We start from the raw sequence: 27,726 nt of genomic DNA, 5'->3' as shown, positions 1-27,726 counted from the left end.
CAAAAACCACACCATTATCTCAATAGATGCAGAAAAGGCCCTTGACAAAATTCAACAGCCCTTCATGCTAAAAACTCTCAATAAACTAGGTACTGATGGAACGTATCTCAAAATAATAAGAGCTATTTATGACAAACCCACACCCAATATCATACTGAATGGGCAAAAACTGGAAGCATTCCTTTTAAAAACCAGCACAAGACAAGGATGCCCTCTCTCACCACTCCTATTCAACATAGTGTTGGAAGTTCTGGCCAGGCCAATCAGGCAAGAGAAGGAAATAAAGGGTACTCAATTAGGAAATGAGGAAGTCAAATTGTTCCTGTTTGCAGATGACATGATTGTATATTTAGAAAACCCCAACGTCTCAGCCCAAAATCTCCTTAAGCTGATAAGCAACTTCAGCAAAGCCTCAGGATACAAAATCGATGTGCAAAACTCACAAGCATTCCTATACACCGTTAACAGAGAGCCAAATAATGAGTGAACTCCCATTCACCATTGCTACAAAGAGAATAAAATACCTAGGAATCCAACTTACAAGGGATGTGAAGGACCTCTTCAAGGAGCACTACAAATCACTGCTCAACGAAATAAAAGAGGACACAAACAAATGGAATAATATTCCATGCTCGTAGATAGGAAGAATCAATATCGTGAAAATGGCCATACTGCCCAAAGTAATTTATAGATTCAATGCCATCCCCATCAAGCTACCAATAACTTTCTTCACAGAATTGGAAGAAATTACTTTAAAATTCATATGGAACCAAAAAAGAGCCCGCATTGCCAAGAGAATCCTAAGCCAAAAGAACAAAGCTGGAGGCATCACACTATCTGACTTCAAACTGTACTACAAGGCTACAGTAACCAAAACAGCATGGTACTGGTACCAAAACAGAGATATAGACAAATGGAACAGAACAGAGACCTCAGATATAACACCACACATCTACAATCATCTGATCTTTGATGAACCTGACAAAAACAAGAAATGGGGAAAGGATTCCCTATTTAATAAATGGTGCTGGGAAAATTGGCTAGCCATATGTAGAAAGCTGAAACTGGATCCCTTCCTTACATCTTATACAAAAATTAATTCAAGATGGATTAAAGACTTAAATGTTAGACCTAAAGCCATAAAAGTCCTAGAAGAAAACCTAGGCAATACCATTCAGGACATAGGCATGGACAAGGACTTCATGACTAAAACACCAAAAGCAATGGCAACAAAAGCCAAAATAGACAAATGGGATATAATTAACCTAAAGAGCTTCTGCACAGCAGAAGAAACTACCATCAGAGTGAACAGGCAACCTACAGAATGGGAGAAAAATTTTGCAATCTACCCATCTGACAAAGGACTAATATCCAGAATCTACAAAGAACTCAAACAAATTTACAAGAAAAAAAAAAACCATCAAAAAGTGGGCAAAGGATATGAACAGACACTTCTCAAAAGGAGACATTTATGCAGCCAACAGACACATGAAAAAATGCTCATCATCACTGGTCATCAGAGAAATGCAAATCAAAACCACAATGAGATACCATCTCATGCCAGTTAGAATGGCAATCATTAAAAAGTCAGGATACAACATATGCTAGAGAGGATATGGAGAAATAGGAACACTTTTACACTGTTGGTGGGAGTGTAAATTAGTTCAACCATTGTGGAAGACAGTGTGGCGATTCCTCAAGGATCTAGAAATAGAATTACCATTTGACCCAGCAATCCCATTACCTGGTAGATACCCAAAGGATTATAAATCATGCTACTATAAAGACACATGCACACATATGTTTATTGTGGCACTACTCACAATAGCAAAGACTTGGAACCAACCCAAATGTCCATCAATGATAGACTGGATTAAGAAAATGTGGCACATACATACCATGGAATACTATGCAGCCATAAAAAAGGACAAGTTCATGTCCTTTGCAGGGACATGGATGAAGCTGGAAACCATCATTCTCAGCAAACTATCACAAGGACGGAAAACCAAACACCGCATGTTCTCACTCATAGGTGGGAATTGAACGATGAGATCACTTGGACACAGTGCAGGGAACATCACACACCGGGGCCTGTCAGGAGGTGGACTTGGGGGAGGGATAGCATTAGGAGAAATACCTAGTGTAAATGATGAGTTGATGGGTGCAGCAAACCACCATGGCACATGTATACCTATGTTTCAAACCTGCAGGTTGTGCACATGTACCCTAGAACTTAAAGTATAATAATAATAATAATAAAAGATTATTACTTGGTGATATAAACTTTAATGGAAAAAATTCTTAATGTCATATTTCAGAGTGCAACCATCACCTACTATAAAATTTTAGACGTAGACATGAAATGTTTCGTCTATACAGATAAATTAAACACAAACTCAGTAGACCCTTTTGAAGAATTGTCAAGGATTTCTGATTGGTAATTTTCCATGGTTTAGTTGGAAAGATGAGTTGACTTTGCAAGGATGGCTAGAAATCACTTTTTAATAGTTTGGGGTAGTATCTGTAAGTAACACACATGTAGAAATGCAGCTAGGCTATGCTAAAGTCATAGCGGAGAGAGGGGAGGTGGCAGTATTGATTCACAGCTCAAGAATTTGTGCGGGATTCAATGGACGCTAGTGATCTGCTTCTCACACAGCACTGTGGGGAAATGCATAGACTCAGAGAATTTGTCCACTTTAAAAATCTTAGCGTGAAGTAAGAATAAAAGTTAAAAGCCTTACGGAAGGGAATGCACGTAGGAACAGACATCAGAATGATGTAGGAAGAATGGTAACAGAGAACAGGGAAGCAAAAGGTAGTCAAGGGTAGTGACGTCTATCTGCCATGGATGAAATTGGTCATACTGTCACAGAATCTTCCAGTCTCTGGTCTCATCTAAGCTATTTCGTTTTCTCCAAAAGCTGATTTTAGGGTGTGGCTCATGATACATCAGGATTCCTAGGAGATCTTAGCTGTTGAGGACTCTTCTTGTGTACCTGAAATCCTGTAAGTTATTAACCCTTTACATGGTTCTTTCCCTGTCTCTTTACCCTGTTCCTCACTAACAAGGCACTGGGTCGTGGGAAGATCTTCATTCCCCTGATCTTGAGGTAGAGAGAAAAACTCTTCTGGCCCCCTGATAGAACTAGTAAAGAAAACATAAGAGAGAGTGTTAAGAGTGTAGTTGCCTGTAAGAGTAAGCATGTGCAGCAGAGTTCAGAGAGAAATCACAACAGAAGACCACCTGAGGGAGCCCAGCTGAGGAAGGCTGAGCTTTTCACCACGTATGAGAAAGAAGAGCTATTGATATGCCTCAGCCAGAAATGCTCCTTACCATTACCATCGCTTTGGATTAGGTCAAGGGATTCCTCTTTTATGCAGGTTTCTACTTCCACTTATGTCAGGAGAGCACCAATCAGACCAACACTCCTCAGATTACAACTTTTAAAACTGACCCAAATATTAAAAACAGATTCCTTAAATCATGGTAGAGCAACTAAAAGTTCATGCTTGGAAGAAGGAATGTCACTGGGTGAGTTTCCCATTTTTCACAGCTCCTTGCCTAAAGGCAGGTCCCACTTGGTGCCATAGTCTTACTGTTTTTGAAAAGCCAAAAAACAGAGACTGGTGCAAACACAGAAGTTAGAAAGTAAGAGGAAAAATCCCAAAAAGGAGAGAGGCAGAAAAGGGGAGCTGCAATTCTGTACATAAATTCTGCCCAAATATCTGATTGACCTTTGAACTGTGTGAGGTACAGGTGTGGGGAAAGCTCCTACCAGTCTGTCTAAGGCTAAACAGTCTAATAGATATCAACTGCCTACTGCATAGGAGACCAAAGTTGAGTCTTTCTTCTAAACTAACTGCTTACTAAAGCAAATAAACAAACAAAAAAAATCAATAGTTTTCAGAGGAACATAACTGAATCCAAAATCTCTATAACATATTGTTGGCAATATCCAGACTATAATCCAAAATCACTAGACATACAAAATATAGGAAAATGTGACCTACACCAAATAAAAAACAATCAATAGAGGCCAACCTTGACATGACCCACCTGGTGAAATTAGCAAAGATTTTAAAGTAAAGCAGACAAAGGTATTTATAATGATGCTCAAAGACAGAAGAAAATATTCTCATAATAAATGACCAAATAGAAAATCTCAGCAGAGAATATTTACTATAAAAAAGAAACAAATGGAAATTCTAGAATTTAAAAACACAATATCTGAAATTTAAATACAAAATTCACTAGACGTGCCTAAAATCAGACTGGTGATAACAGAAGAGTCAGTGAACAAGAAGATAGGTTAATAAAATTATTCAATCTGAAGAATAAAGAAGAGGAAAAGAAGTTTTTTATAAAAATGAATGGAGTCTCAGGTATCTATGGAGACAATATCTGAAGGTCTAATATAAATAAGATTGGACTCACAGAAGGAGAGAAGAGAACGAGACAAAAAACAAAAAATACCTGAAGAAATATGGGCTGGGAGCAGTGGCTCATATCTGTTAAGCCCAACACTTCGGGAGGCCAAGGCGGAAGGATACCACTTGAGCCCAGGAGTTCCAGACCAGCCTGGGAAACATAGGGAGAACCCCATCACTACAAAAAAATAAAATAATTAGCTGTGGCCAGGTGCAGTGGCTCATGCCTATAATCCCAGCACTTTGGGAGTCCAAAGCAGGATTGCTTGAGCCAGGAGTTCAAGACCAACCTGGACAACATAGCAAGACCCTGTCTCTACATAAAATTTAAAAATTAGCTGGTTGCTCTGTCACATGCTTGTAGTCCCAACCACTCAAGAGGCTGAAGTGGGAGGATCACTTGAACCCAGAAGGTCGAGGCTGCAGTGAGCCATGATCATGCCACTGCACTCCAGCCTGAGTGGCAGAGTGAGACCCTGTCTCTAAAAAAATAAAAAGAAAAAAAAAGGCTGAAAATTTTCCAAATTGTAGCTTAAAAATATATACATGTACAGATTCAAGAAGCTCAATATACTATAAGCAAGATAAATATAATGCAAACCCCATCTAGGCATGTTATAATTTAACTGGTGAAAGCCAATGGTAATTTAAAACCAGCAAGAGAAAGAGAACACATTTCACATAGGGGAATGATGTTAAAAAAATCATGGATGTTTTCTTATCAAAAACAATGTAAGCTAGAAGACAATTAAACAATACTTTTAAAGTAGTAAGAGCTGGGTGCAGTGGCTCTCGCACATGTCATCCCAGCACTTTGGGAGGCCGAGAAAGAGGATTGTTTAAGCCCAGGAGTTCCAGACTAGCCTGGGCAACATAGCAAGATGCCATCTCTATTAAAATAAAATGTTATTATTTTTGAAATATTATAATTAATATTTAAAATGAAAATATAGTAAGAAAAAATTGTCAACCAAGAATCCAGCAAAAATATCCTTCAAGAATGAAAGCAAAATAAAGACATTTTCAGATTAAAAAAATCAAAGAGAATTTGTCACTGCAGATCTACATTACTAAACCTATAATTTAAAAAAGTCAAGAAGTTTTATAAAATGACAGGAAGCCCACACCAGATGGAAATAAAGATCTCAGAAAAGAAGAAAGAGTTCCAGAAATGGTAAATATGTGGGTAAATATAAAAGATTATTTTAAATACCTTAAAAATATATATGACTATATAAAGCAAAAATTATTCCAAAATTCTTACATTTCATGTGAAATGATATAATATTAACTCTAAGTAGACTGTGAAAAGTTAAGAATATGTATATTGTAACTCTTAGGACAACCATGAAAAAGTAATGTGAAGAAGAATAACTAAAAAGTCACTAAAGTGAAATTCAAAAAAAATTTTTAATTAACCCAAAAAGAGGCAGAAAAAGAACAGAGGGGAAAAAAAAAAAACAGAAAATAAAATCATGGACCTAAATTCAACCATATCAATCATTATATTAAATGTTAATGGAGGCCAGGCACAGTGGCTCACACCTGTTATCCCAGCACTTTGGGAGGCCAAGGCGGGTGGATCACCTGAGGTCAGGAATTCAAGACCAGCCTGATCAATATGGTGAAACCCCATCTCTACTAAAATACAAAAATTAGCCAGGTGTGGGGGCATGCACCTGTAGTCCCAGCTACTCAGGAGGCTGAGTCAGGATTCCTTAAACCCGGGAGGCGGAGGTTGCAGTGAGCCGAGATCATGCCACTGTACTCCAGCCTGGGTGACAGGGCGGGACTCCGTCTCAAAAAAAAAAAAAGTTAGTGGACTAAAAATACCAATTTAAAGGCAGAGGTTGTCAGAATGGATTTATACCAAAAAATAATTATAACAGAAAAGACTGACTATATGCTGTCTATAAGAGACACACCTTAAATATAAATATACAGATAGATTTAAAGTAAAAATATGTAAAAAAATAAAAAAGATATACCATACAAACAGTGAGCAAAAAAAAAAAAAAAGATATACTGATATCACACTAAGGAATATTACCAGAGGTAAAGAAGAACATATCATAATGATAAAAGACTCCATTACTTGGGAAATCATAACAAAATCTGAATACATTTAAATGTCAAAATATGAATACACTTAAATCAGAGCCTCGAAATACATTAAGGAAAATCTGACATAAAGAGAGAAACAGGCCAGGTGCAGTGGCTCACACCTATAATCCCAACACTTTGAGAAGCCAAGGTGGGTGGATCATGAGGTCAGGAGTTTGAGACAAGCCTGGCCAACATGGTGAAACTCCTGTCTCTATTAAAAATACAAAAATTAGATGGGTGTGGTGGCAGGCGTCTGTAATCCCAGTTACTCAGGAGGCAGGAGAATTGCTTGAACTCAGAAGGCGGAGGTTGCAGTGAGCCAAGATTGCGACACTGCACTCCAGCCTGGGCGACAATAGCGAAACTCCGTCTCGAAAAAAAAGAGAGAGAGAGAGAGAAACAGACATGCCCACACTCGGTGGCATTTTGATATCCTACTCTCAATATTAAAACAACTATACAAAAAAAAATGACAAAGATGATCTGAACAATACCACGAAACATTTTGACCTAATTGATATATATAAAACACTTCCCCAATAACTGCAGAATACATATCCTTTTATGCTTCAAGGTACTTTGAGACCCTCACGTTCTTGCTAAAGGGTAATAAAGGCCCACCCTGTTTCCCAGGGTATGATATATCCCATTGCCTTTATGCATAGCAGTAAGCCATTTGTGATTCAGAGAAGGATGGAGGGGGAACTGATAAAAAGGACACTGCCAAGCTTTATGAAAAGAAATGAGTCAATAAATATAAAGCCTTAGAACAGTATCTGGCACTTAGCTCTGTACTAGTATCAGCTAACATCATTATGACTACCTGGAAGTATGGGAAAGAAGGGAGATCTGGCATTAGGATAACAGAGTGGAGGGGTGTCCTGAAGACTGAATTATAGTGAGAATTATTCCTCCTGTTTAGGGAGAGAAAGCAGGGCCACAGAGATGTCACAAGGATGACTCCTTTCAGAAAGAGTGACTCCAGGCTGATAAGGAGCTATGGGCATGTATAAGTTGCAGGTAGTTCTGGCTTTAGTTGCTTTTCAGAAGCTGACACTGGCTCCCTCTTCCCAGGAGAGAACTGTGAGAATTCCCTAGGGTGACAGGGATGGGGCTTTTTGATTTTGTTTTTGTTGTTTTTGTTTTGTTTTGTTTTGTTTTATTGCACTGCTTTGTGTGGTTGAGGTCTGGGGGTTGGCGGGAAACATCTGGAGAGGCAGCCAGAGAACATGGGGGAGCTGTTGGAGGCCTGCTTTTGTGTTTCCCCTACCATTGCATGGGTGCATGGGTCCTATACCCACTGGAGAGACCCAGACCTGTGGTCCAGGGCCCTCAGGAGTAAGATAAGAATTCTGACCTCATGAGGATCTGAGAATACAGGTAGGGTCCCCTAACTCAGGCAGTCACTATGAAGGTCCAGGTTGCTGTCCCTTCACCCCACCCTACCCCACCAAAATCAAAGCACAGTCCATGCCTCCCATGTACATCTTCTTCACTCTGAGAACAATGAGGCTTTTGGCACGTGAATTGAATAAGTTGGGTTGGAACATGTTATTGGGTGTAGTTGCTGTTACAATTGTGGGAAGAGGCCAAGAATGCTCAGCAGGCCAGTCTGGGAGGGTAAGACCATGAGTGACTCCTGCAATGCTGAGCATCCTGGGCTGGGCAACACATCTTCTCTCTTTGCCATCCCAGGTCCTGGGAGAAAGCAGAAGTGGCTTGCCTCAGGAAGGTCACCACGCCGTGGAGAAGGGAGATTTCTTCCAGTACCTCTAGTTAGAAATGAAGTATTTTATAAGTATTCCTCTCCCCTCTCTGTGCAGATGCCTATAATCTCATGATAGAAACATGGAAACATGTGCCCATGCCCAGCTAAGGCCCAAACTACATCTGGTCAGTGTTATACTGAAAGGAATAAAGAACTACTCTATTACCAAGGTGTCTGGGAGGACCACCACGGGGCAACAGGAGTACTGGAGCAGCCGGCCCATTTTCCAGACGAACAGTGGCACGACCACAAGGATCAGCATGAAGCCAACAAAGGCAAACAGGGCCAGTACCAGGGGAATGGCCTCTCCTGGAAACAAAAGATAAAAACAGGCTTAGAAAACAGCAGCAAAGATTAAAACTTCAATCCTGAGCCTCCCCCAGTTTCCTGGAGTTGACTCTGCACATTGGCTAAGACGGCAGATAACAGAATCCTGAGATTTGATGTGTGCCCTAGTGACCAAAATTACCACCATTAAAAGCATTTTTCTAGAATCCAGATGAAGGCATGGTTTCCAGAAAGCCCCAGGGAAGATTAAAATCTTTTCCTTGTGACACAAAAGGGAGGAGTATCATGTGTTAAGCCAATTGCTGTGTTAGCACGTACCTTGGCACCACTGCCAGGAGGAAGGCAGAGTGCCAAGCCCTGGGCAGGATGAGGGGGAGGTATTGAAAGAGAACAGCACAGAATGGGGCTGGGCGGTAACTGAAAACAAAGTGTGTTTCACAATTCACTCTTGGCATTGATTCATGTTATGGAGGAAATTGTTCAGAAAACAGTCAGAAAATAATTACAATATATCAAGCCCCTATTTTGTAGGCTAGGGCTACTACTGCCTTCCAGAACTATGCTGGGGGCTGGACGTGTGGTTGCTTGTTCTTCACAATGAGTGTGAGTATCCCTGCTTTTATAGAAGAGGGATCTATGCTCAGAATGGTTAAGTGAGCTACCCCAGGTTACCCAGGTAGGACTGGCTCCAAAGCTCACAGTCATTCTACCAAATAATTGTAGCAGAAAAGGCCCGATCTGAGCATCTGGAGATGCAGAAGAGGGGACAGGTTATTTTCCCATCTCTCAGTTCTATGTAACCTTGAGCAACTCCATTAGCCTCTCTGGGCCAGGCTACTCACCTGCAATGTGAAGGGTAGCCCAGTCAATGAGACTGGAGAAGCTGGTGGACTTGTGGCTGGGGGCACTGTACATTGTTTCAATGATTTTGGAAAATATTTTGGTGGTATGCATCAAGAGATACACCAGTGTTCATACCCTTTCATCCACTCCTACAATTTTTTATTTTTAATTTTTGTAGGTATATAGTAGGTGTATATATTTATGGGGTACATGAGATGTTTTGATACAGGCATGCAATGTGAAATAAGCACATCATGGAGAATAGGTAGCCATCCCCTCAAACATTTATCATTTGAGTTACAAACAATACAATTACACTCTTTAAGTTATGTTAAAATATACAATTAGGTTACTGTTGACTATAGTCATCCTATTGTGCTATCAAATAGTAGGTCTTATTCATTCTTTCTGTTTTTTTCGTGCCCATATCCTCACTTCTCCCCAACTCCTGAAATTTTAATTCCAAAAACTAATTCCAAGGAAGGAAACAACTATATACATAAGTCAGTTCTTAGCAACATCTGAACTAGAGCAACAGCCTTTCATTTACATATATTGACATATACATTTTTTTTTTTTTGAGACAGTCTTGCTCTGTCACCCAGGCTGGAGTGCAGTGGCGCAATCTCGGCTCACTGCAACCTCTGCCTCCTGGGTTCAAGCGATTTTCATGCCTCAGCCTTTCCAGTAGCTGGGATTACAGACGTGCACCACCATGCCTGGCTAATTTTTGTATTTTTAGTAGAGACAGGGTTTCATCACAATGGTCAGGCTGGTCTCAAATTTCTGACCTCAGGTGATCCACCTGTCTCAGCCCCCCAAAGTGCCAGGATTACAGGCATGAGCCACCACACCTGGCTCTTTAAAAATGAGGGAGAACCATCATTCTGAGCAAACTATCGCGAGAACAGAAAACCATACACTGCATGTTCTCACTCATAGGTGGGAACTGAACAATGAGAACACTTGGACAAACAGCGGGGAACATAACACACTGGGGCCGGTCATGGGGTGGGGGTTGGGGGAGGGATAGCATTAGGAGATATACCTAATGTAAATGACGAGTTAATGGTGCAGGAAACCAACATGGCACATGTATACCTATGTAACAAACCTGCACTTTGTGCACATGTACCCTAGAACTTAAAGTATAATAAAAAAGAATGAGGTAGATCCATATGTATTGACATGAAAAGATGTTCACAATATACTACTGAGTGAAGACAAGCCAAGTACAGAGTAGTAGGTAGAATATCATCCCATCTATGTGTGTGAGCATTGGTACCACACAGACAACGCCTGGAAGATTAAACGCCAGACTCACCAACGGAAACCTCCTGAGTGATGTGCAGGAGAATGGGGCACACTCACCTCTTTATTTATTTATTAAAATGAGACGAGGTCTCGCTATGTTGCCCAGGCTGGTGTTGAACTCCTGGGCTCAAGCAATCCTTCTGCCTCAGCCTCCCAAAGTGCTGGGATTACAGGTGTAAGTCACCATGCCTGGCCCTCCTCTTACTTTATATGCTTTGGTGTTGTTTGGATTGTTAAGCAAGCTTGACTTGTATGATTTTATAAAGTAGCATAAAATAGTAATCAGGAAATCTGCATGAAAAATGTTATGGATATGATATTTGTGAAAAAGCAGGCACAAAATGTATATGTTATAGGACTACAGCATGTGCCTACACATGGCAATGACTGAAGGATGATGCCCTAAATGAGCTGAGCATGGTGGCTCACACCTGTAATCTCAGCTCTTTGGAGGCCAAGGCCCAGGCAACAGAGCAAGACCTTGTCTCTACATATGAAACAAAATAAATTTTTTTAGAAAGAAAAATAAATAAATAAATATACTACATAATTAAGATAATAATTCGTCTTTTTAAAAAAATAGTTCTTTTTTTAAAGACTAAAAGGCTATACACAAAAATGTAACTAGTGATGTTTGAGTGACAGATCATGGGATGTAGGCTCTTGTTTGGTTTTGCTTCTTTTCAAAGGGTTTTTAAACATTGTAGGTTTTCTGACCTTAAAATATTCAAGGGAAAAGAGTAATTCAAACAAGAGGATTCTCTAGGCTTTCCATAAGGTCCCTTCCAGATGAAGAAGGCTGTGGTGTTATACAACGTAGCACCTCCTTCCAAGGTCTGACCCTCTGAAGCCTGTGGCTGCCTCTCCTGCAGCCCACTCTGATTCACAGGCAGTAACCATCTGGCAAACCAGTCTTGCAACACCTGGCCCCCAGGCCTAGGAAGCTTTAAGGGGGAAAGTGTTTCAGACAGCTGCTCGTAACCCCACCCAGCCCCAGGGTGGACTCCTGCCTCTAGGGGAATCAGATTCACAAACATAATTTCACCATGGGAACCCACCCAGTCCATGAGGGAGGTCAGTGAAATCAAGGAAAAACTCAGAACCAAAGGAACCCAGCAGGCCTCTGAGATATGCCAGGAGGGGCTATCACCTGTGCAGGGCTCCAGGGACAGAAAGGCCATCCTTACCTTGCACCTCCACACATTCTGTCTGGCTGAAGGCGCTGTACCTCCCAATGGCCTTCACGAATGTCTGGGCCTTCACACAGTATGCAGCCCCTGGCTCCATGGTTTCCAGGTGCACTGGAATACCCCCACTCCTCACCATTTTGACATGTTCCTTTGACAGACCAGAAAACACAGTTATTGGCCAAGTGCGGTGGCTCACGCCTATAATCCCAGCACTTTGGGAGGCTGAGGCGGGCGGATCACCTGAGGTCAGGAGTTCAAGACCAGCCTGACCAACATGGTGAAACACCCCATCTCTACTACAAATAAAAAATTAGCCAGGCATGGTGGCGGGTGCCTGTAATCCCAGCTACTCAGGAGGCTGAGGCAGGAGAATCACTTGAACCCAGGAGGCAGAAGTTGCAGTGATCCGAGATCGTGCCACTGCACTCCAGCTTGGGCGACAGAGCGAGACTCTGTCTCAAAAAATAAAAGATAAAAAGAAAGCAGTTATTCCCAGAAGGCAGCAGGACTGGAAAGGGCAAAAAGTGCCAGGGAAGGAAAGTTGCAGATACTTCCTTTCCGGATGCACACAGAATGTTCCCTCTCACGCATACATTCATTCAGGCACTCATTCATTCAATCATATTTATTAAGTACCTACTATGTGCTAGGCACTGCTCTAAGCACAGGGACCTAGCATTGAACAAAATGGACAAAGTCCTTGCTCTCATGGGGCTTACATGGGGTGAAACAGACTATAAAAAAATACACATCCGGTGGTGACAAGGACTGTGAAGGAAAAAGCAGAGCAAAGAGATGGTAACGAGGAGGCACCATCTTAAACAGAGTGGTTAGAGAAGGCTTCTCTGATAGGGTAACATTTGTGCAGAGACCCTGACTTGAGCAGGGGCTTGGCATGGCCACTGCTGCCAAGGAATCAGTGCAGTGGAGCCACGGGCAGCACCTCCTCACTCATCCACCCATCTGTCCATCCGTCTGTTCACCCTTCCACCTCCATGCCCCTCCCTGAGGCTGTGCTCTGCATCTGATCCTGTGGAGGCTTGCCTGGACCAAGCCTAGATGACTCAGGGTACATGCTCCCCTCTTAGCCCTGGCCCTGCCAGTTACCAAGGGTGGGTAGTGGGCTCCATCCCAGCGAATCTGAGGGAGCTGCATGCTTCCTCCTGCACAGGCTCTGCCCTGTCCCCAACACTACTCCATCTGCCTGGCTGGCAATGCCATATCCTACCGTGGGCTCTTGCCTAGCAGGGGTAAATACCGAAACCCAGTGTTGTACCTGCCCACACCACCTTTCACGGGAAGCTACCCAACCTACAGCCCTCTTTGAATGGGTGGTGAGGCATGTGCTCTTAGTCCAGATACTGCTATAAGATCAAGGGTACCCTTGGCCTGAGAAGAGTCCAATCAGAGGCGAGCTGGCTACCAGCAACCCCTGAAGCTTGGCCTGATAAGACGAGCAAGACCAATTGGATTCTTCTTCTGAGGATTTGGTCTTGGGAAACTGAATACCGAGAGCTAGAAGCAGGGACAAAGGAGAGAGGACACAGTGAGGAGAAGTCAGGCCTGAGAGGCCTCGAGAGGCTGGGGGCACATCATAGGCATGAGTAGGAAGCATTGATGAGGGATCACAGCCTGGAATAAGCTAGGAAAGGGCCATAGAAAGTGTGCAAGAGCAGGGACCCACCAGAGGGGAGCAAGGGCCCTGGGTAAGTGAGGCTGTAGCCTGGCCCTCTGCCAGCTGTTTATAGATCTGTGAGAGCTCCTTATTGCACCGTATTAGTCCTTGTGATAAAGCCTATCTTTGCTTGTGCTGCCTGGAGTGGGCCTCTAAGCTTTGTCATCATATGCTTGGACAGAGGCTCCACAGGTCTGAGTGTCCCCTAGTTCCTGCTCGTGCTCCACTCCTCATACTGCTGCTGCTTGTCTGGCTATTCCCTCTGTGAGGGCTGGCCTCCCACCCATCCCAGGCTGTAGCACCCTTCCCATGGGGAGGGCAGCACCCCACCTGAGCATTCTGCATGGCCCACCTGCTCATAGTTAGATGGGTTTACTCATAAGCCAACTCCTGGATCCCTGCCTCTACCTCTTCACCCTGCCAAGACACACACCCTCAGGAGGTTTGTACCAGCCTTGTGTGCTTTTGAAATCATCCTGTTGATCTACAAATCCTGATTGCTGCCCCTAAGTGGCTGAGGAGATGAGCTGATGAGGGAGAAAAAAGGCATTGAAAAGATATTGTGGTCCAACTATGTTAGAGTTTAGGGTAAGGGGGCAGCCCCACACTTCAGCAGATCTGGCCTGGAAATGCTCCCAGCCAAGGCATGATTGAATGGACCAAGGAAGTTCTTTGGAGAAGAGGCTGATGGGGTGGTCAGCATACTCATCTTTTGCACACTTCACCCAGGACTGCTCATCCCCAGGCCACCCAGTGAGCAGGGGCAGCCTTCCCTTGCTCACCCTCAGAAATCTGTGCCTTCTTTCCCGAAGCCTGACCCAAAGGCCAAGGCTGGAGTCTCACCTCGGCACCAGGCTCCCTCCTCCAGTAGGCCACAAGGAACTCAAACTGGGGCCCCAGGTCCTCCAGCTCAATAACCAGGTGGAAGCCATCTTTGGTGATCTCCATCCCAGGTCGGGTAAGGATGGCTGTTGGCAAGACAACAGGAGAGTCAAAGCCAGCCCCAGACAGGGTTGATTTCCCTGGAACACAATGACCGGGTCATGTATGGAAATATGTCAGTCTCTGTAGGAGAGGAAGGGAGTCTGCTGTAGCTTCAAGCTCATGGAAACATGTACACAAATACTCTCCTGTATGCAGCAGGTGCTCAGTAAATGCTTTTTGAGTGATGAATAAATGAAGAAACAAATGACAAATGCTGTAATTCTCTTCTTTTTTAATCCTTTAATAAAGTCCACTGTTCCTTCTCCAGGAGGCACATATACACAAGAAAAGTGATTAAAAACTCCAGTAAACATTATCTCTTGCTCTTTTAAAATTTTATGATCCATGCCCCTCCTGTCACCACTTTTTCAGCAGAAATTGCTCCTCACTTTGGCTCATCTAAGTGAGCAGATGCTATATTTTAATGCTTGCCAAATGCCTATGTGAGCTCAGGTCTATACTGAAGAGCCAGGCCCAGTCTTTGCCCCTTAGGAATGAGCATACCTGGCAGGGCCATGTGCATTCCCACAGCTCACACAGATCTGTGGCATGTACTGGCTACTGATAACTTTCACATATCAGCAGATGAGCAGCCTGTGAATAGGGTTGGCCATTCTATTCTCAGCCCAGTTCTCAGCTGGCAAGTCACCGGCTTTTTTTTTCTTGTTTCTTTTTTTTTCAGACAGGGTCTCACTCTGTCACCCAAGCTGGAGTGTATAGTGGCACTATCATGGCTCACTGCAGCCTCGAACTCTCAGGCTCAGGTAATCCTCCCACCTTAGCCTCCCAAGTAGCTGGAGCTACAGGCACACATCACCGCACTCAGCTAATGTTTTTTGTATTTTTTGTAGAGATGGGACTTCACCACATTGCCCAGGCTGGTCTCTAATTCCTAGACTCAAGCAGTTCGCCCACCTCGAGCTCCCAAAGTGCTGGGATTACAGGAGTGAGCCAATGTGCCCAGCCCACAGGCTTTTTACAGATTCCAATAATCAACTCTAGAAATTACAGCATAAGTACAAACATCATCTTCCATATTGCAAGGTCCCCAGCAGAGAGGCCCACAGCCCTTGTGGATACCTTCCCATCAGCAGACCAAGAACAGAAGGGCCCACACAGATAGTCTCTACACCCTGGTTACTGGTGATGGAGTTACACTTGCCTTTCAGACCCAGATACTGCAGGACCAGAAGGGCCACCCTGATCATTGGTCTTGGATTGGAAAGGGATGGGGCATGTTCTGGGCTAAATCTGCCTTCCCTGGGGTCAGTGTGAGAGGTGACAGCATGCTGGCAGTCCTCACAGCCCTCGCTCACTCTGGGCGCGTCCTCTGCCTGGGCTCCCACTTTGGCGGCACTTGAGGAGCCCTTCAGCCCACCGCTGCACTGCGGGAGCCCCTTTCTGGGCTGGCCAAGACCGGAGCCGACTCCCTCACCTTGCAGGGAGGTGTGGAGGGAGAGGCGCGAGCTGGAACCGGGGCTGCACGCGGCGCTTGCGGGCCAGCTGGAGTTCCGGGTGGGCGTGGGCTTGGTGGGCTCCGCACTCGGAGCAGCCGGCCGGCCCTGCCGGCCCCGGCAATGAGGGGCTTAGCACCCGGGCCAGCGGCTGCGGAGGGTGTACTGGGTCCCCCAGCAGTGCCAGCCCACCGGCACCGTGCTAGATTTCTCACCGGGCCTTAGCTGCCTTCCCGTGGGGCGTGGCTCGGGACCTGCAGCCCGCCGTGCCTGAGCCTCCCACCCCTTCCATGGGCTCCTGTGCGGCCCAAGCCTCCCCGATGAGTGCCGCCCCCTGCTCCACGGCGACCAGTCCCATCGACCACCCAAGGGCTGAGGAGTGCGGACGCAGGGCGCAGGACTGGCAGGCAGCTCCACCGGCAGCCCCGGTGCGGGATCCACTGGGTGAAGCCAGCTGGCCTCCTGAGTCTGGTGGGGCCTTGGAGAATCTTTATGTCTAGCTCAGGGATCGTAAATACACCAATGGGCACTCTGTCTCTAGCTCAAGTTTGTAAACACACCAATCAGCACCCTGTGTCTACTAGCTCAGGGTTTGTGAGTGCACCAATCGACACTCTGTATCTAGCTGCTCTGGTGGGGCCTTGGAGAACCTTTGTGTCTATACTCTGTATCTAACTAATCTGGTGGGGACGTGGAGAACCTTTGTGTCTAGCTCAGGGATTGTAAACGCACGAATCGGCGCCCTGTCAAAACAGACCACTGGGCTCTACCAATCAGCAGGACGTGGGTGGGGCCAGATAAGAGAATAAAAGCAGGCTGCCCGAGCCAGCAGTGGCAACCTGCTCGGGTCCCCTTCCACACTGTGGAAGCTTTGTTCTTTCGCTCTTTGCAATAAATCTTGCTACTGCTCACTCTTTGGGTCCACACTGCTTTTATGAGCTGTAACACTCACCGCAAAGGTCTGCAGCTTCACTCCTGAAGCCAGCCAGACCACGAGCCCACCAGGAGGAACGAACAACTCCAGACGCGCCGCCTTAAGAGCTGTAACACTCACCGCGAGGGTCTGCGGCTTCATTCTTGAAGTCAGTGAGATCAAGAACCCACCAATTCCGGACACAAGTGGACACTCAGAAGAAAGGCAGTTCCTACAGGGAGTTTTCAGAGAACAAAGCCTTTCCCCGTCGCCTCCCTCATCAGAGAAGTGTTTATGCCTGCTTGTTGAAGAGCTACCTGGACAGGGGTCAGGAGGACTTGGGAAGTCAGGGCCAACTGTGCAAAACACACTCAGTCCTGAGGTTCATATGACCACATAGCACCACTAGCACTACCTCTGAAACACCTTCAGAAGGGAAACAGATATTTGACTCCTCAACTTTTCTGTCAGATGTCATTAGAATTGGGTCTTCTGATCTCCATCTTTATTGAGACCAGAATTAGAGAAAATAATCTGAAGTTTCAGTTCAGAGAAGAGTTGTTTGACAGCGTTGGGGCAGGAACCTCTGTCCTATGCCTTCTGCATGCTTATCTCATTTAATCTGCCCAGGAAGCTTTAGAAGGTAAACATTGTTCCTGTTTTATTTTTATTTATTTATTTATTTATTTATTTATTTATTTATTTATTTGAGATGGAGTCTCGCTCTGTCGCCCAGGCTGGAGTGCAGTGGCCCGATCTTGGCTCACTGCAAGCTCCGCCTCCCAGGTTCACACCATTCTCCTGCCTCAGCCTCCGGAGTAGCTGGGACTACAGGCGACGGGGTTTCACTGTGTTAGCCAGGATGGTCTTGATCTCCTGACCTCGTGATCCACTGGCTTTGGCCTCCCAAAGTGCTGGGATTACAGGCGTGAGCCACCATGCCCAGCCTAACATTGTTCCTGTTTTACAGAGAGATTAAGTGACATGCCCAGAGTCACAGAGTTAATCTACAGAATTTGAGCCCATTTCTTTCTACATTTCTACCTCCCTTGTGTGGGGTGTTTAGCCTCTTTGCTAGTGGATCTCAACCCTGGCTGTACATGAAAATAATCTGGGGAGAATTTTAAACTCCCAGTGAATAAGATGCATGCAGATCATTTAAACCAGACTCTCTGGGGAAGAGCCCCAGGCATAACTGATTCTAAAGCTCCCCTGTGACTCAAATGTGCAAAGTTAAAAACCTCTGCTCTCAATAAAGTTTCCCTTTAAGAGTGGGGACCCTCAGCCAGGCGTAGCGGCTCACACCTGTAATCCCAGCATTTTGGGAGGCTGAGGTGGGCGGATCACCTGAGGTCAGGAGTTCGAGACCAGCCTGGCCAACATAGTGAAACACTGTCTCTACTAAAAATACTAAAAATACAAAATTAGCCAAGCATGGTGGCACATTCCTGTAATCCCAGCTACTTGGGAGGCTGAGGCAGGAGAAACGCTAGAACCCAGGAGATGGAGGTTGCAGTGAGCTAAGATCATGCCATTACACTCCAGCCTGGGCAACAAGAGCGGAACTCCATCTCAAAAAAAAAAAAGAGAGAGAGAGACAGTAGGGATCCTTTTCAGGAGAGCCTTAAATCAAGATTTTTCACATTCCTGGGGAGAAGTCTGAGTGGCCTTTTTCAAATGGAAGAGGACAAACTTAATGCCCTTAAGAGATCATGACGCCATCCCAGCCTATTTGCTTGGATATCATAGAACCGTATCTTCCATCTTCTGATGCAAGTACAGACTCCTGTTCCTCAGCTGCCCCTGCAGCAAGCTCTTTTCCTGTTTATACAGGCCTTCGTAAGTACAAGGTTTTACAGCACATCCCCACCCACATAGTTTTGTAGGCACTCCCTTATCTTTATGTGACCCATGCCTGCTTTCCAGCAACAGCTGCCAGCCCCCAGCAATGGTCTTGGCTGGATCCCCATGCTCTTAGGAGCCAGAGGGAGGTGGTGCTGAATGCTGCCTGGGCACTGCAGGTAGTGGCAGTTTTGCAGTGCCCTACAGGGCCCCTTAATCTCCCCCAGATCCTGCCACTTCAACCAACTCCTCTTGGACCAAATTCAGCCAGATGATCATCCTCTCCATTCCATGAAGTCACTCCATTCCATTCCATTCCAGTCCTGGTGCCTGGGAAGGAGGCCTGGGCAAAGGAGCCCACAATCTGCACCAAAATTCCTTTTGGTATCCCATTCCAATGGTCCTATTCCTGCCCCATCCCTTCCCTCCTCTGCTCTTCAGCTTGGGCTCCTCTTCTTCTAAACCCTCCTAATTTCCACCTAATATCATACATTCCTCAGTAAATTTTGACTCATCCGAATGCTGCAAATTCTGCCCCATACCTTCTTCCACCATCATTCACAACAGAAGCTCTTCTGCCACATCACGAAAACAGAGACCAAAGAAGACCCTTATCTTGCCTTTCCTGCAGCTCTAAACTGGTTACATTCCCACCCATTCCTTGCTCCTTCCTACCTCCATGCAATCCTCCACTCCAGCAGCCAGATGGTCATCCTTTCCACTCCATGAAGTTACTTTCTCAAGGGCCCATCCAGGGGCTTCCTCCAGCCTCTCAGGAGCTGTTCTATTCTCCCTTCCATGATCCTCTACCCTGGTGCCCTTCCCTCCATCCACATTTTAAAGTCTGAGGTTTTCCAGGACCTTGTCCTCTCTTTGTCTTCAGTGTCTTGTCCCTAAACAGTCTCGTCTACTTCCAAGCCTTTAGCTGTTAACTTTGTGATGGCCCTGTGCGATGGCTCATTCCTATAATCCCAGCACTTCGTGAGGCTGAGGCAAGAGGATCACTTAAGCTCAGGAGTCCGAGACCAGCCTGGGCAACATGGTGAAACCCCATCTCTACCAAAAATACAAAAAAATTAGTCAGGCATGGTGGCATGTGCCTGTAGTCCCAGCTTCTTGGGGGCCTGAGGCAGGAGGATCGCTTGAGCCCAGGAGGGCAAGGCTGCAGTGAGCTGTGTTGGCACCACTGCACTCCAGCCTGGACAAAAGAGCAAGACCCCACCTCAAAAACAAAGCAAACAAACAAACAAAACCACTTTGTGTTATGTATCTGCCTTTGAGCTTTCTAAGCCTCAGGGACTGATTTCCAGCTGCCAGTCAGACATCCACAAGATGACATCTTGTAGAAATCTCAGTCTCAAAGCCGGGGGTGTCTCCTATTCTTCAAGACCAGTTGTTTCCCCCTGGGTTATTTGCCTTAGCTGGTGTTCTCACCAATTCCATTTGACAGCTGAATACCATCATTATCTTTCCCTTTTCTGTCCCCACAAACTTGATTCCTAAGCTCTGTCCTTTCTAAATCAGCCATGTTTCTTGGATTCATCATCTCCTTCCCATCCCCTTCCAAACTCTTGGGATCAGTAGGAGTATTACAACCCCCTCCTCATTCTTCCCCTGTCCTGCAGGCTTGCCCTACTCTGGTTCACTTTCCACACAGCAGCCAGAGTGTTGCTTTGTAAGATAGACCTGGTCGGCCGGGCGCCATGGCTCATGCCTGTAATCCCAGCACTTTGGGAGGCCGAAGTGGGCAGATGACTTGAGGTCAGGAGTTCCAGACCAGCCTGGAAAACATAGTGAAACCCTGTCTCTACTAAAAATACAAAAATTAGCCAGGCATGGTGGTGCACGCCTGTAGTCCCAGCTACTCAGGAGGCTGAGGCAGGAGAATCACTTGAACCCAGGAGACAGAGGTTGCAGTGAGCTGAGATCACGCCACTGCACACCAACCTGGGTGACAGAGTGAGACTCCGTATCAAAAAAAAAAAAAAGAGATAGACCTGGTCTAGATCCTCTCCTCTTTCATTGGCTACCCTCTACTGACTTGGTCAAGCTTCGTGTCAAAGCCCTTCACCACCTGATCAACTGCTTCCCTACCCCCTGCCCATCAGCCCTTGCCTCTCCTGTTCCGCAAACACACATGTCCTTTTATACAATGACCAGTGCTTGTACTCAGCCATATTTGGCCACCTATCTGGATTCCTCCATTACTTCTTTCTCAATCCTTTTCCAGGTACTACTCCAAAAGAAAAGTTATTTATTTCCCACAGAAGTCATTACAGAAGGGCAATTTTCTGGTGGCTCTGTTAAGTGTATAAATCCTCTTGCACAACAAAGCTGCTTACGTGGGCAGTAAATATGCAGTTAATGAGGCCTCAAGTGGGAGGCAGTGTAAGATTTATGGAGGCACAATCAGAGTAGGGAGCAGCAGTCCTGGTGCCACCTCTTCACTTCCAGAGCAGCTTTCCTTCCAGGTTCCCAATGTCAGCATCCCCAACACCTGCACACCCTGACACAGACAGTCAGGAATGACTTGCGTAGTCAAAGGGCATGACAGAGAGCAGCATGTAGAAAGCAGTTGGCAATTTTTCAAATATACCAGTAAGGGTTGTTTGTGTTCACAATACTCTGGCTTTGCAGGACTATTCTGATGCTAAAAAGAGTCTAGAAAGTTTAGGTGAACATGGTTCCTAAAGGAGGGGCTGGTTGGGGTGGGAGTGTAAGGAGAGAAGTGCCTTACTTGAGTTTCTATTAAAGGGATGCTTCAGGATGCTCCAGGCTGAGGTCTGTGAGCCCAATGTGGCCCTGACACGAAGGTTGTATGGCACAGTGGCCGTGATGTCATCAGTGACATCACACTCAGGACCTTCAGTGAGTGAGCACCAGCTGCTGGGGATCCAGATGTGGCTCGTGTACAGGCTCTCGTACTCCCTGTCAAAGAGAGGAGGGCACAGAGTTACACCAGCCCCTCTGACACAGGCTCAGTTATGGTTGCAAGTAACTGCCTTCGTTCACCTACTTTGTACAGGTAAGTAAAATAAGTACTTTCTCATTATCCTAGCTCCTCCACTCTCCTCCCTACCAACCATCCATCCTCCCTTACTCCTTTTATTGCCAGATAGGGAAAGCTAGGCATAAACATCAATGTGTCTGGATCTCTTTTATCTCTTCATCTCCAGGGTCATCACCCTAATCTCAGCCACTGTCATTCCTTGCCTTGCTGTGATCTCCCAGCTTGCACACCTGCCATTCTCAAAACCATTCACCACTCAGCAGATTGTGACGTTTCTCTCCTTAATGGCTTCCTACAGGACTTAGAATGGGATCCAAACTCTTGCCAGTGGTCTTACAAGATGCTTTGGCCTTCTCTCTCACTCTGCTCCTAAGCGTGATATTCTTGCCACATTGGTCATTTCTCCAAAATGCTGAGCACTTTTTGCCTTAGGACCTTTGACTAACTGTTCACTCCATCTCAAACGCTCTGCCCCTGCTGTTCGCATGGCTGGCTCCTCTTGTCCTTCAGATATGGCATAAATATCACCTCCTCAGAGAGGCCATCCCAGGCCATCTAATATAAAGGAGCCTCAGTGTCAACTCTCTATGGCATCAGCCTTTTAGCTTCCTCCTAGCACTGATTACTATCCAAAATTCCCTAGAGCAGTGCTTTCCAAAAATAAACTTTCTGTGATGATGCAAATATTCTAAATCAATGTTGTTCAATATGGTAACCACTGGCCACATGTGGCTATTGAACACCTAAAATGTGACTAGTGTGGCAGGAAACAGACATTTTAATTTAATTTAATTTAAATAGCCAGCTGTGGCTGGTGGCTACCATACTAGAGAATGCTGGCCTAGTATATTTATCATCTGTATCCTCCTCTAGATGTAAGCTCTCAAAATCCAGAAACCTTGTCAACTGTATCCCTGAGCCTAGAAGAATGTCTACACATGTAGGTGTTCAGTCTGTATTCATTGTTAATGAAATATATGGAGCAATTTCTGTGTCCTTATCACTCTTCAATAGCTGCAAGCACCTGAACACCTGGAGAAGACTAGAGCCTGCTCAGCCCCAGGGCCAGCTGACCTTTAGGATTGTAGTTCGTTTTGGCTCTAGGTATAAGCTTATAGTCAGGAAAAGTGAGGACTCCTCCACCCTTAAAGGATCTGAGTCTCCAGTGATTTATCCATCTCAAGTCAGAGTCAAACCCATTGGACAGTTGATTCACTTTTTAAAATAACTCCACCAAAATGTGTTATGCACATTCATCTTCCCAGAGAGTTCACTGTCAAATCCACAGAACAATTTCCCTTGCTTCTTCAACTCTTTCAATGCCTATGCAGACAGAGGGGGTAGATCTTTGGGGATAATCTATCCCTGGTCTCAAAAAGCCACCTTGGGCTCAGGAGGAAGGGCTATGCCTTCAGGAACCAACTTCTGCTTAAGGGAGAAGAACTATTAAAAGAAAAAAAAAGAAAAAACTCACCCCTGGTATTCGACAGAATAGTACACTGTTTCTCCAGGTGCGATCACTGGGCTCCACATCAAGAGATGCTTCATGTTGGTTGAGAGTACAGAGAGGTTCTGAGGGGCAGGCAGAATGGCCACTTCATCTAGGATCAAGGCAGATAGCCTGGCTGACAGGTGGGCTCATAGTGGGGGAATGCCATAGCTTCAAATTAGTGTCTAATGAAGGGCCTCACCGGCGGAGGTTGCAGTAAGCTGAGATTGCACCACTGCACTCCAGCCTAGACAACAGAATGAGACTCTGTCTCAAAAAAAAAAAGCCTCACATGTTTATAAACCAGAAACAACTCTAATTTTATCATGCTTAGGTTAACGCTAAATTTTGGGTACCACCATTATAATTCTGACTTTGTTGATAAATGACATATCAATATTAATAATAATAATGACTAATATTTATCTAATACTTACCATGTTCTATCTAGACCATGTGCTGGATTGTTACGTGACTGTCTTATTGAATTCTCATGACCATACTGGGAGGTAAAGACCATTAGTTTTTCCATTGTACAAATGAGAAAACTGAGTCACATTATTTATGACTCTTCTGTTAGACTGGCTAGGATCCAGTGACTCTGCCACTTACTATGTGGCTTTAAGCAAGTTGCATAAACGTGAGCCTCTTAATCATTCATGGAAAACCCATGCAGACTACTGCAACATTCTCATCACCTCCCTCTCCTGCTACTGCCATCCTCAGATGCCAAAGCAATCGTTTCATGTCCCTCAACAAGGCCAAATGGGGCATCAGTTGCCAGGTGGGAAGTACAGGCTCAGATCTGCTGTGGAGAGAGTCCATTCAAGTGGGACACCAAGCCAGCTCTGTGAGTCCACCCCGGAAAGACTGCAGGCCCCTGAGCCAGTCTGGGACACAAGTATGCCCAGAGTGTGCCCAGACACAGTGTTCCCAGAGTATGCACACAGTGGGACTATGATTTGTAGAGAATGAAAGAGGCCTATGAAGCTGAACCTGCTCATGAGGACTTTGGGCAGTCACAAAGCCAAAAACTTCATCCTCACATGTCACCCAAAGGTACAGTCTGAACTCTCTGCTATGTTCCTCTTTAAATGCCCAACACCTGCCTCCCTTTGCTGTTACAGTGCAGTGATAGCATCTACAGCATAGTGGGGGTGGGGCTGGAGTCCTCATTTGGGACTTTTCATCTCTGTGCCTATCTCCAGATTGGCACCTGCTGTTTGTTATCAAGCCCTGTGACCACAAAGGGATGGAAGGCTGCTGGGGACACCCCACCTGGTTTCCCTGCCCTTTCTCTAATGTAGGGCCCTAGTGATGCACCTCCATCTCACCCTCAGCATCCATGGTCTGTTCTGTGGGGAAACACCTGGAGCACCCACAAGGCAGTCTTCCTGACCCCCACCCACCCCTAAGCTTGAAATCACCCAAGGGATGGAAAGGAAAAGGGGTAGAGTGGTACAGGAGGACAAAGAATGGTCCCCTCTGACACCTTCCTCTGGTAAAGTTTTAAAAAAATTCTCTAGCCAGCTATTTGGGGAATATAAACCTATATAAATACAAAGCTACATTTTATATAACTAATTTAATTACATAATTAAATTATGTCAACAAATCAATTTATTAATTAATATAATTTAATTATATAACTTTAAAGCTCTCAAAAATGAAATCTCCAGGCACAGATGGTTTTAATGGAAAATTCTACCAAACATTTAAAGATGACAACATCAACAAAATGCAATTTCCTCTAAAACATAGAATAGGAAAGAACAGTTTCCAGCTTACTTTATGAGGCCAGTATTACCATGATACCAAAATCAGATGAGGAAAATATATACATAAACTACATAAAAATATATCTCATGAACTTAGACAAAAATCTTCAACAAAATATAGCAATCCAAATTCAATAATGTACAAAAAGAACTATATACCATAACCAAGTGGGATTTGTTCTAGGTATGCAGGGCTGGTTCAACATTTGAAAATCAGTTAATGTAATTTACCATGTCGATAAACTAAAGAATAAAATCATAAATCATATCAATTGACACAGAAAAAGATTTCCAAACCCACATCCATTCATTATGAAAAACAAGACAAAACAGGCCAGGTGCGGTGGCTCACACCATAATCCCAGCACTTTGGGAGGCCGAGGCAGGCGGATCAGCTGAGGTCAGGAGTTCGAGACCAGCCTGACCAACATGGTGAAACCCAGTCTCTACTAAAAATAGAAAAATTAGCTGGGTGTGGTGGCACGCGCCTGTAATCCCAGCTACTTGGGAGGCTGAGGCAGGAGACTTGCTTGAACCTGGGAGACGGAGGTTGCAGTGAGCCGAGATCAAGCCATTGCACTCTAGCCTGGGTGAGAGAGCAAGACTCCATCTCAAAAAAAAAAAAAAAAAAAACACAAGACAGAACCAAAAACTCTCTTCAAGTTAAGAGCAGACAGGGAGTTACCACAACTTGATAAAGACCATCTACAAAAAACCTACAGCTAACATCTTACTTAATGGTGAAGGACTGAATGCTTCCTCTCCAAGATCAGGAATAGGCAAGAATGTCCACTCTTACCACTCTTATTCAACATACTACTGAAAGTTCTAGCCACTGTAATAAGGCAAGCAAAATAAGTAAAAGAAATATAGATTATAAAAGAAGTAGTAAAACTTGCCCTATATGCAAATGACATGATATGCTCTCCCACATGTAGAAAAATCCCACAGAATCTTAAAAAAAAATCTAAAACCAGGCCAGGCCTGGTGGCTCATGCCTGTAAACCCAGCACTCTGGGAGACCAAGGCAGGCAGATCGCCTGAGCTCAGGAGTTCGAGACCAGCCTGGCCAACATGGCAAAACCCCATCTCTACTAAAAATAGAAAAATTAGCTGGGCGTGGTAGTGCACGCCTGTAATCTTGGCTATTCAGGAGGCTGAGGCAGGAGAATCGCTTGAACCCAGGAGGTGGAGGTTGCAGTGAGTTGAGATTGCACCACCGCACTCCAGCCTGGGCAACAGAGCAAGACTCCATCTCAAAAAAAAATTATATTTCTATATACCAGCAACAAACACATACACAGAAATTAAAATTATAATCACTAAAAAAATAGGTGTAAATCTGACAAAATATATTCAGGGAAAACTCCACAATGCTAAATGAAATCAAAGAAGATTTAAATAGATGGAGAGACATACTGTGTTCATGCATTAGAAGATTCAACAGTTAAGATGCCAATTCTCCCCCAAATTGTATATAGGTTTAATGCAATTCCTATCAATAGTTCAGCAAGCTTTTTGTTAATTAGATAAGTTTTTCCTAAATTTTATAAGAAAAGTCAAAGGAACTATAATACATAAAAGGAGGGGAGGGGCTTCAAGATGGCTGACCAGAAGCATTTCATGCTTACCTCCTCCACTTAGAAGAACCGAAATCATGTATATACAGTCACACTTTGAATACATTATCCAAAAGAAAACACTGGAACTCAACAGAAAAGTTACAGGAAACACCAAAAGCAAGGAAGGAGGAGGAGAGGCAGCCTGCTTGGCTAGGATCAGCTGGCAGCCAAGAGTGACTTCTCAATGTGGGCAGAGTAAGTGAGAGACTTCTGGTGGCCCTCATTCCCACCATGGAATCATGTAGTCCTGACCGTGAGAGAATTCCTCAACCCTCCTAAGCCCTGAAAACATACATAGGGAGCTGCCAGTAGATTGGGGGACAAAATTGTCCCAGGAAGGGAACTCATGCTGCGTCCCACACTTTTTCTGAGACCCAAACAGTTACAGCAAGGCACCATTTTAAATCCTAGTCTTTGGCAGATGCACATGCTATCCTGGTGGCCAGCAGCACCAAGACTAAAGCATTAGGGAAACTCAGGCTATTGCTGCTGAGACTGGGGCACAAACTGGGAATGAGCTCCCACAGCTGAGACTGAGAATCAAATGAGGCATGGGCTGCAGCTGACAATGCTGGGAAGTGAGTGCTGCCGGGGCTGAGACTGGGAGGAAAACAGGCACAAGTTGCCACTGGGACTTAGTCACAAGCTGGTGGGGACTCCTGCAGCAAGGTAAGGGCTCAAGCTAGGTGTGGCTGGCTGTCTGCTGCCAGGGCTGGGGGGTAAGCCCCACCAGGGCTGTGAAGCATGAGACAGGGGCATATTCCCCACTTACTGGCCCAGGCTGTAGCCACAGAGGTCAGCCCCACCTTCTCCAGTGGGAGGACCTCAGCATGGCTACTACCACTCCTCACCCATGCATTCCACCTGAGACCTGAGGATTGCCCTGACCCCTACCCACCATGACTGCTGCCTGCTCCCACCATTGAAGGGCCTGAGCACAAGCCCACCCAACCCAGCTTCACTCCCTTCTCTGAGACACAGCACATAGGCCAGGGCCTTGGAGGGTGACAAGGGCACCT

The 27,726-nt window shown here is 45.1% G+C and overlaps 1 protein-coding gene and 1 long non-coding RNA gene across 5 annotated transcripts in view; one reads left to right on the top strand and one right to left on the bottom strand.

Annotated features, from left to right (window-relative positions):
- IL20RB (interleukin 20 receptor subunit beta) overlaps positions 1 to 27,726 on the bottom strand; it is a 46,827-nt gene that overhangs the window by 7,048 nt on the left and 12,053 nt on the right. For 2 of the 4 annotated variants that reach the window (XM_009446533.4, XM_016942005.3), the window contains exons 2-6: positions 23,293 to 23,554; positions 21,546 to 21,736; positions 14,459 to 14,583; positions 11,938 to 12,088; positions 8,472 to 8,614 (exon numbers count right to left, since the gene is read on the bottom strand). In XM_009446533.4, the coding sequence (XP_009444808.1) occupies positions 8,472 to 8,614; positions 11,938 to 12,088; positions 14,459 to 14,583; positions 21,546 to 21,736; positions 23,293 to 23,366 (684 nt within the window). In that variant the 5' untranslated portion in view covers positions 23,367 to 23,554. The remainder of the gene's footprint in view (positions 1 to 8,471; positions 8,615 to 11,937; positions 12,089 to 14,458; positions 14,584 to 21,545; positions 21,737 to 23,292; positions 23,555 to 27,726) is intronic. The other 2 variants (XM_001154958.6, XM_063806256.1) reach the window with 1 other exon arrangement.
- LOC107970779 (uncharacterized) overlaps positions 21,699 to 27,726 on the top strand; it is a 30,134-nt gene continuing 24,106 nt past the window's right edge. The window contains exon 1 of the long non-coding RNA XR_001713651.3: positions 21,699 to 21,833. This is a non-coding gene — a long non-coding RNA (uncharacterized LOC107970779). The remainder of the gene's footprint in view (positions 21,834 to 27,726) is intronic.

This window comes from Pan troglodytes, chromosome 2, assembly GCF_028858775.2.
Source record: "Pan troglodytes isolate AG18354 chromosome 2, NHGRI_mPanTro3-v2.0_pri, whole genome shotgun sequence".
NCBI classification, from domain to species: Eukaryota; Metazoa; Chordata; class Mammalia; order Primates; family Hominidae; genus Pan; species Pan troglodytes.
The sequence above is the reverse complement of the archived record's forward strand: the minus strand, read 5'-3'. Positions and strand labels throughout refer to the sequence as shown.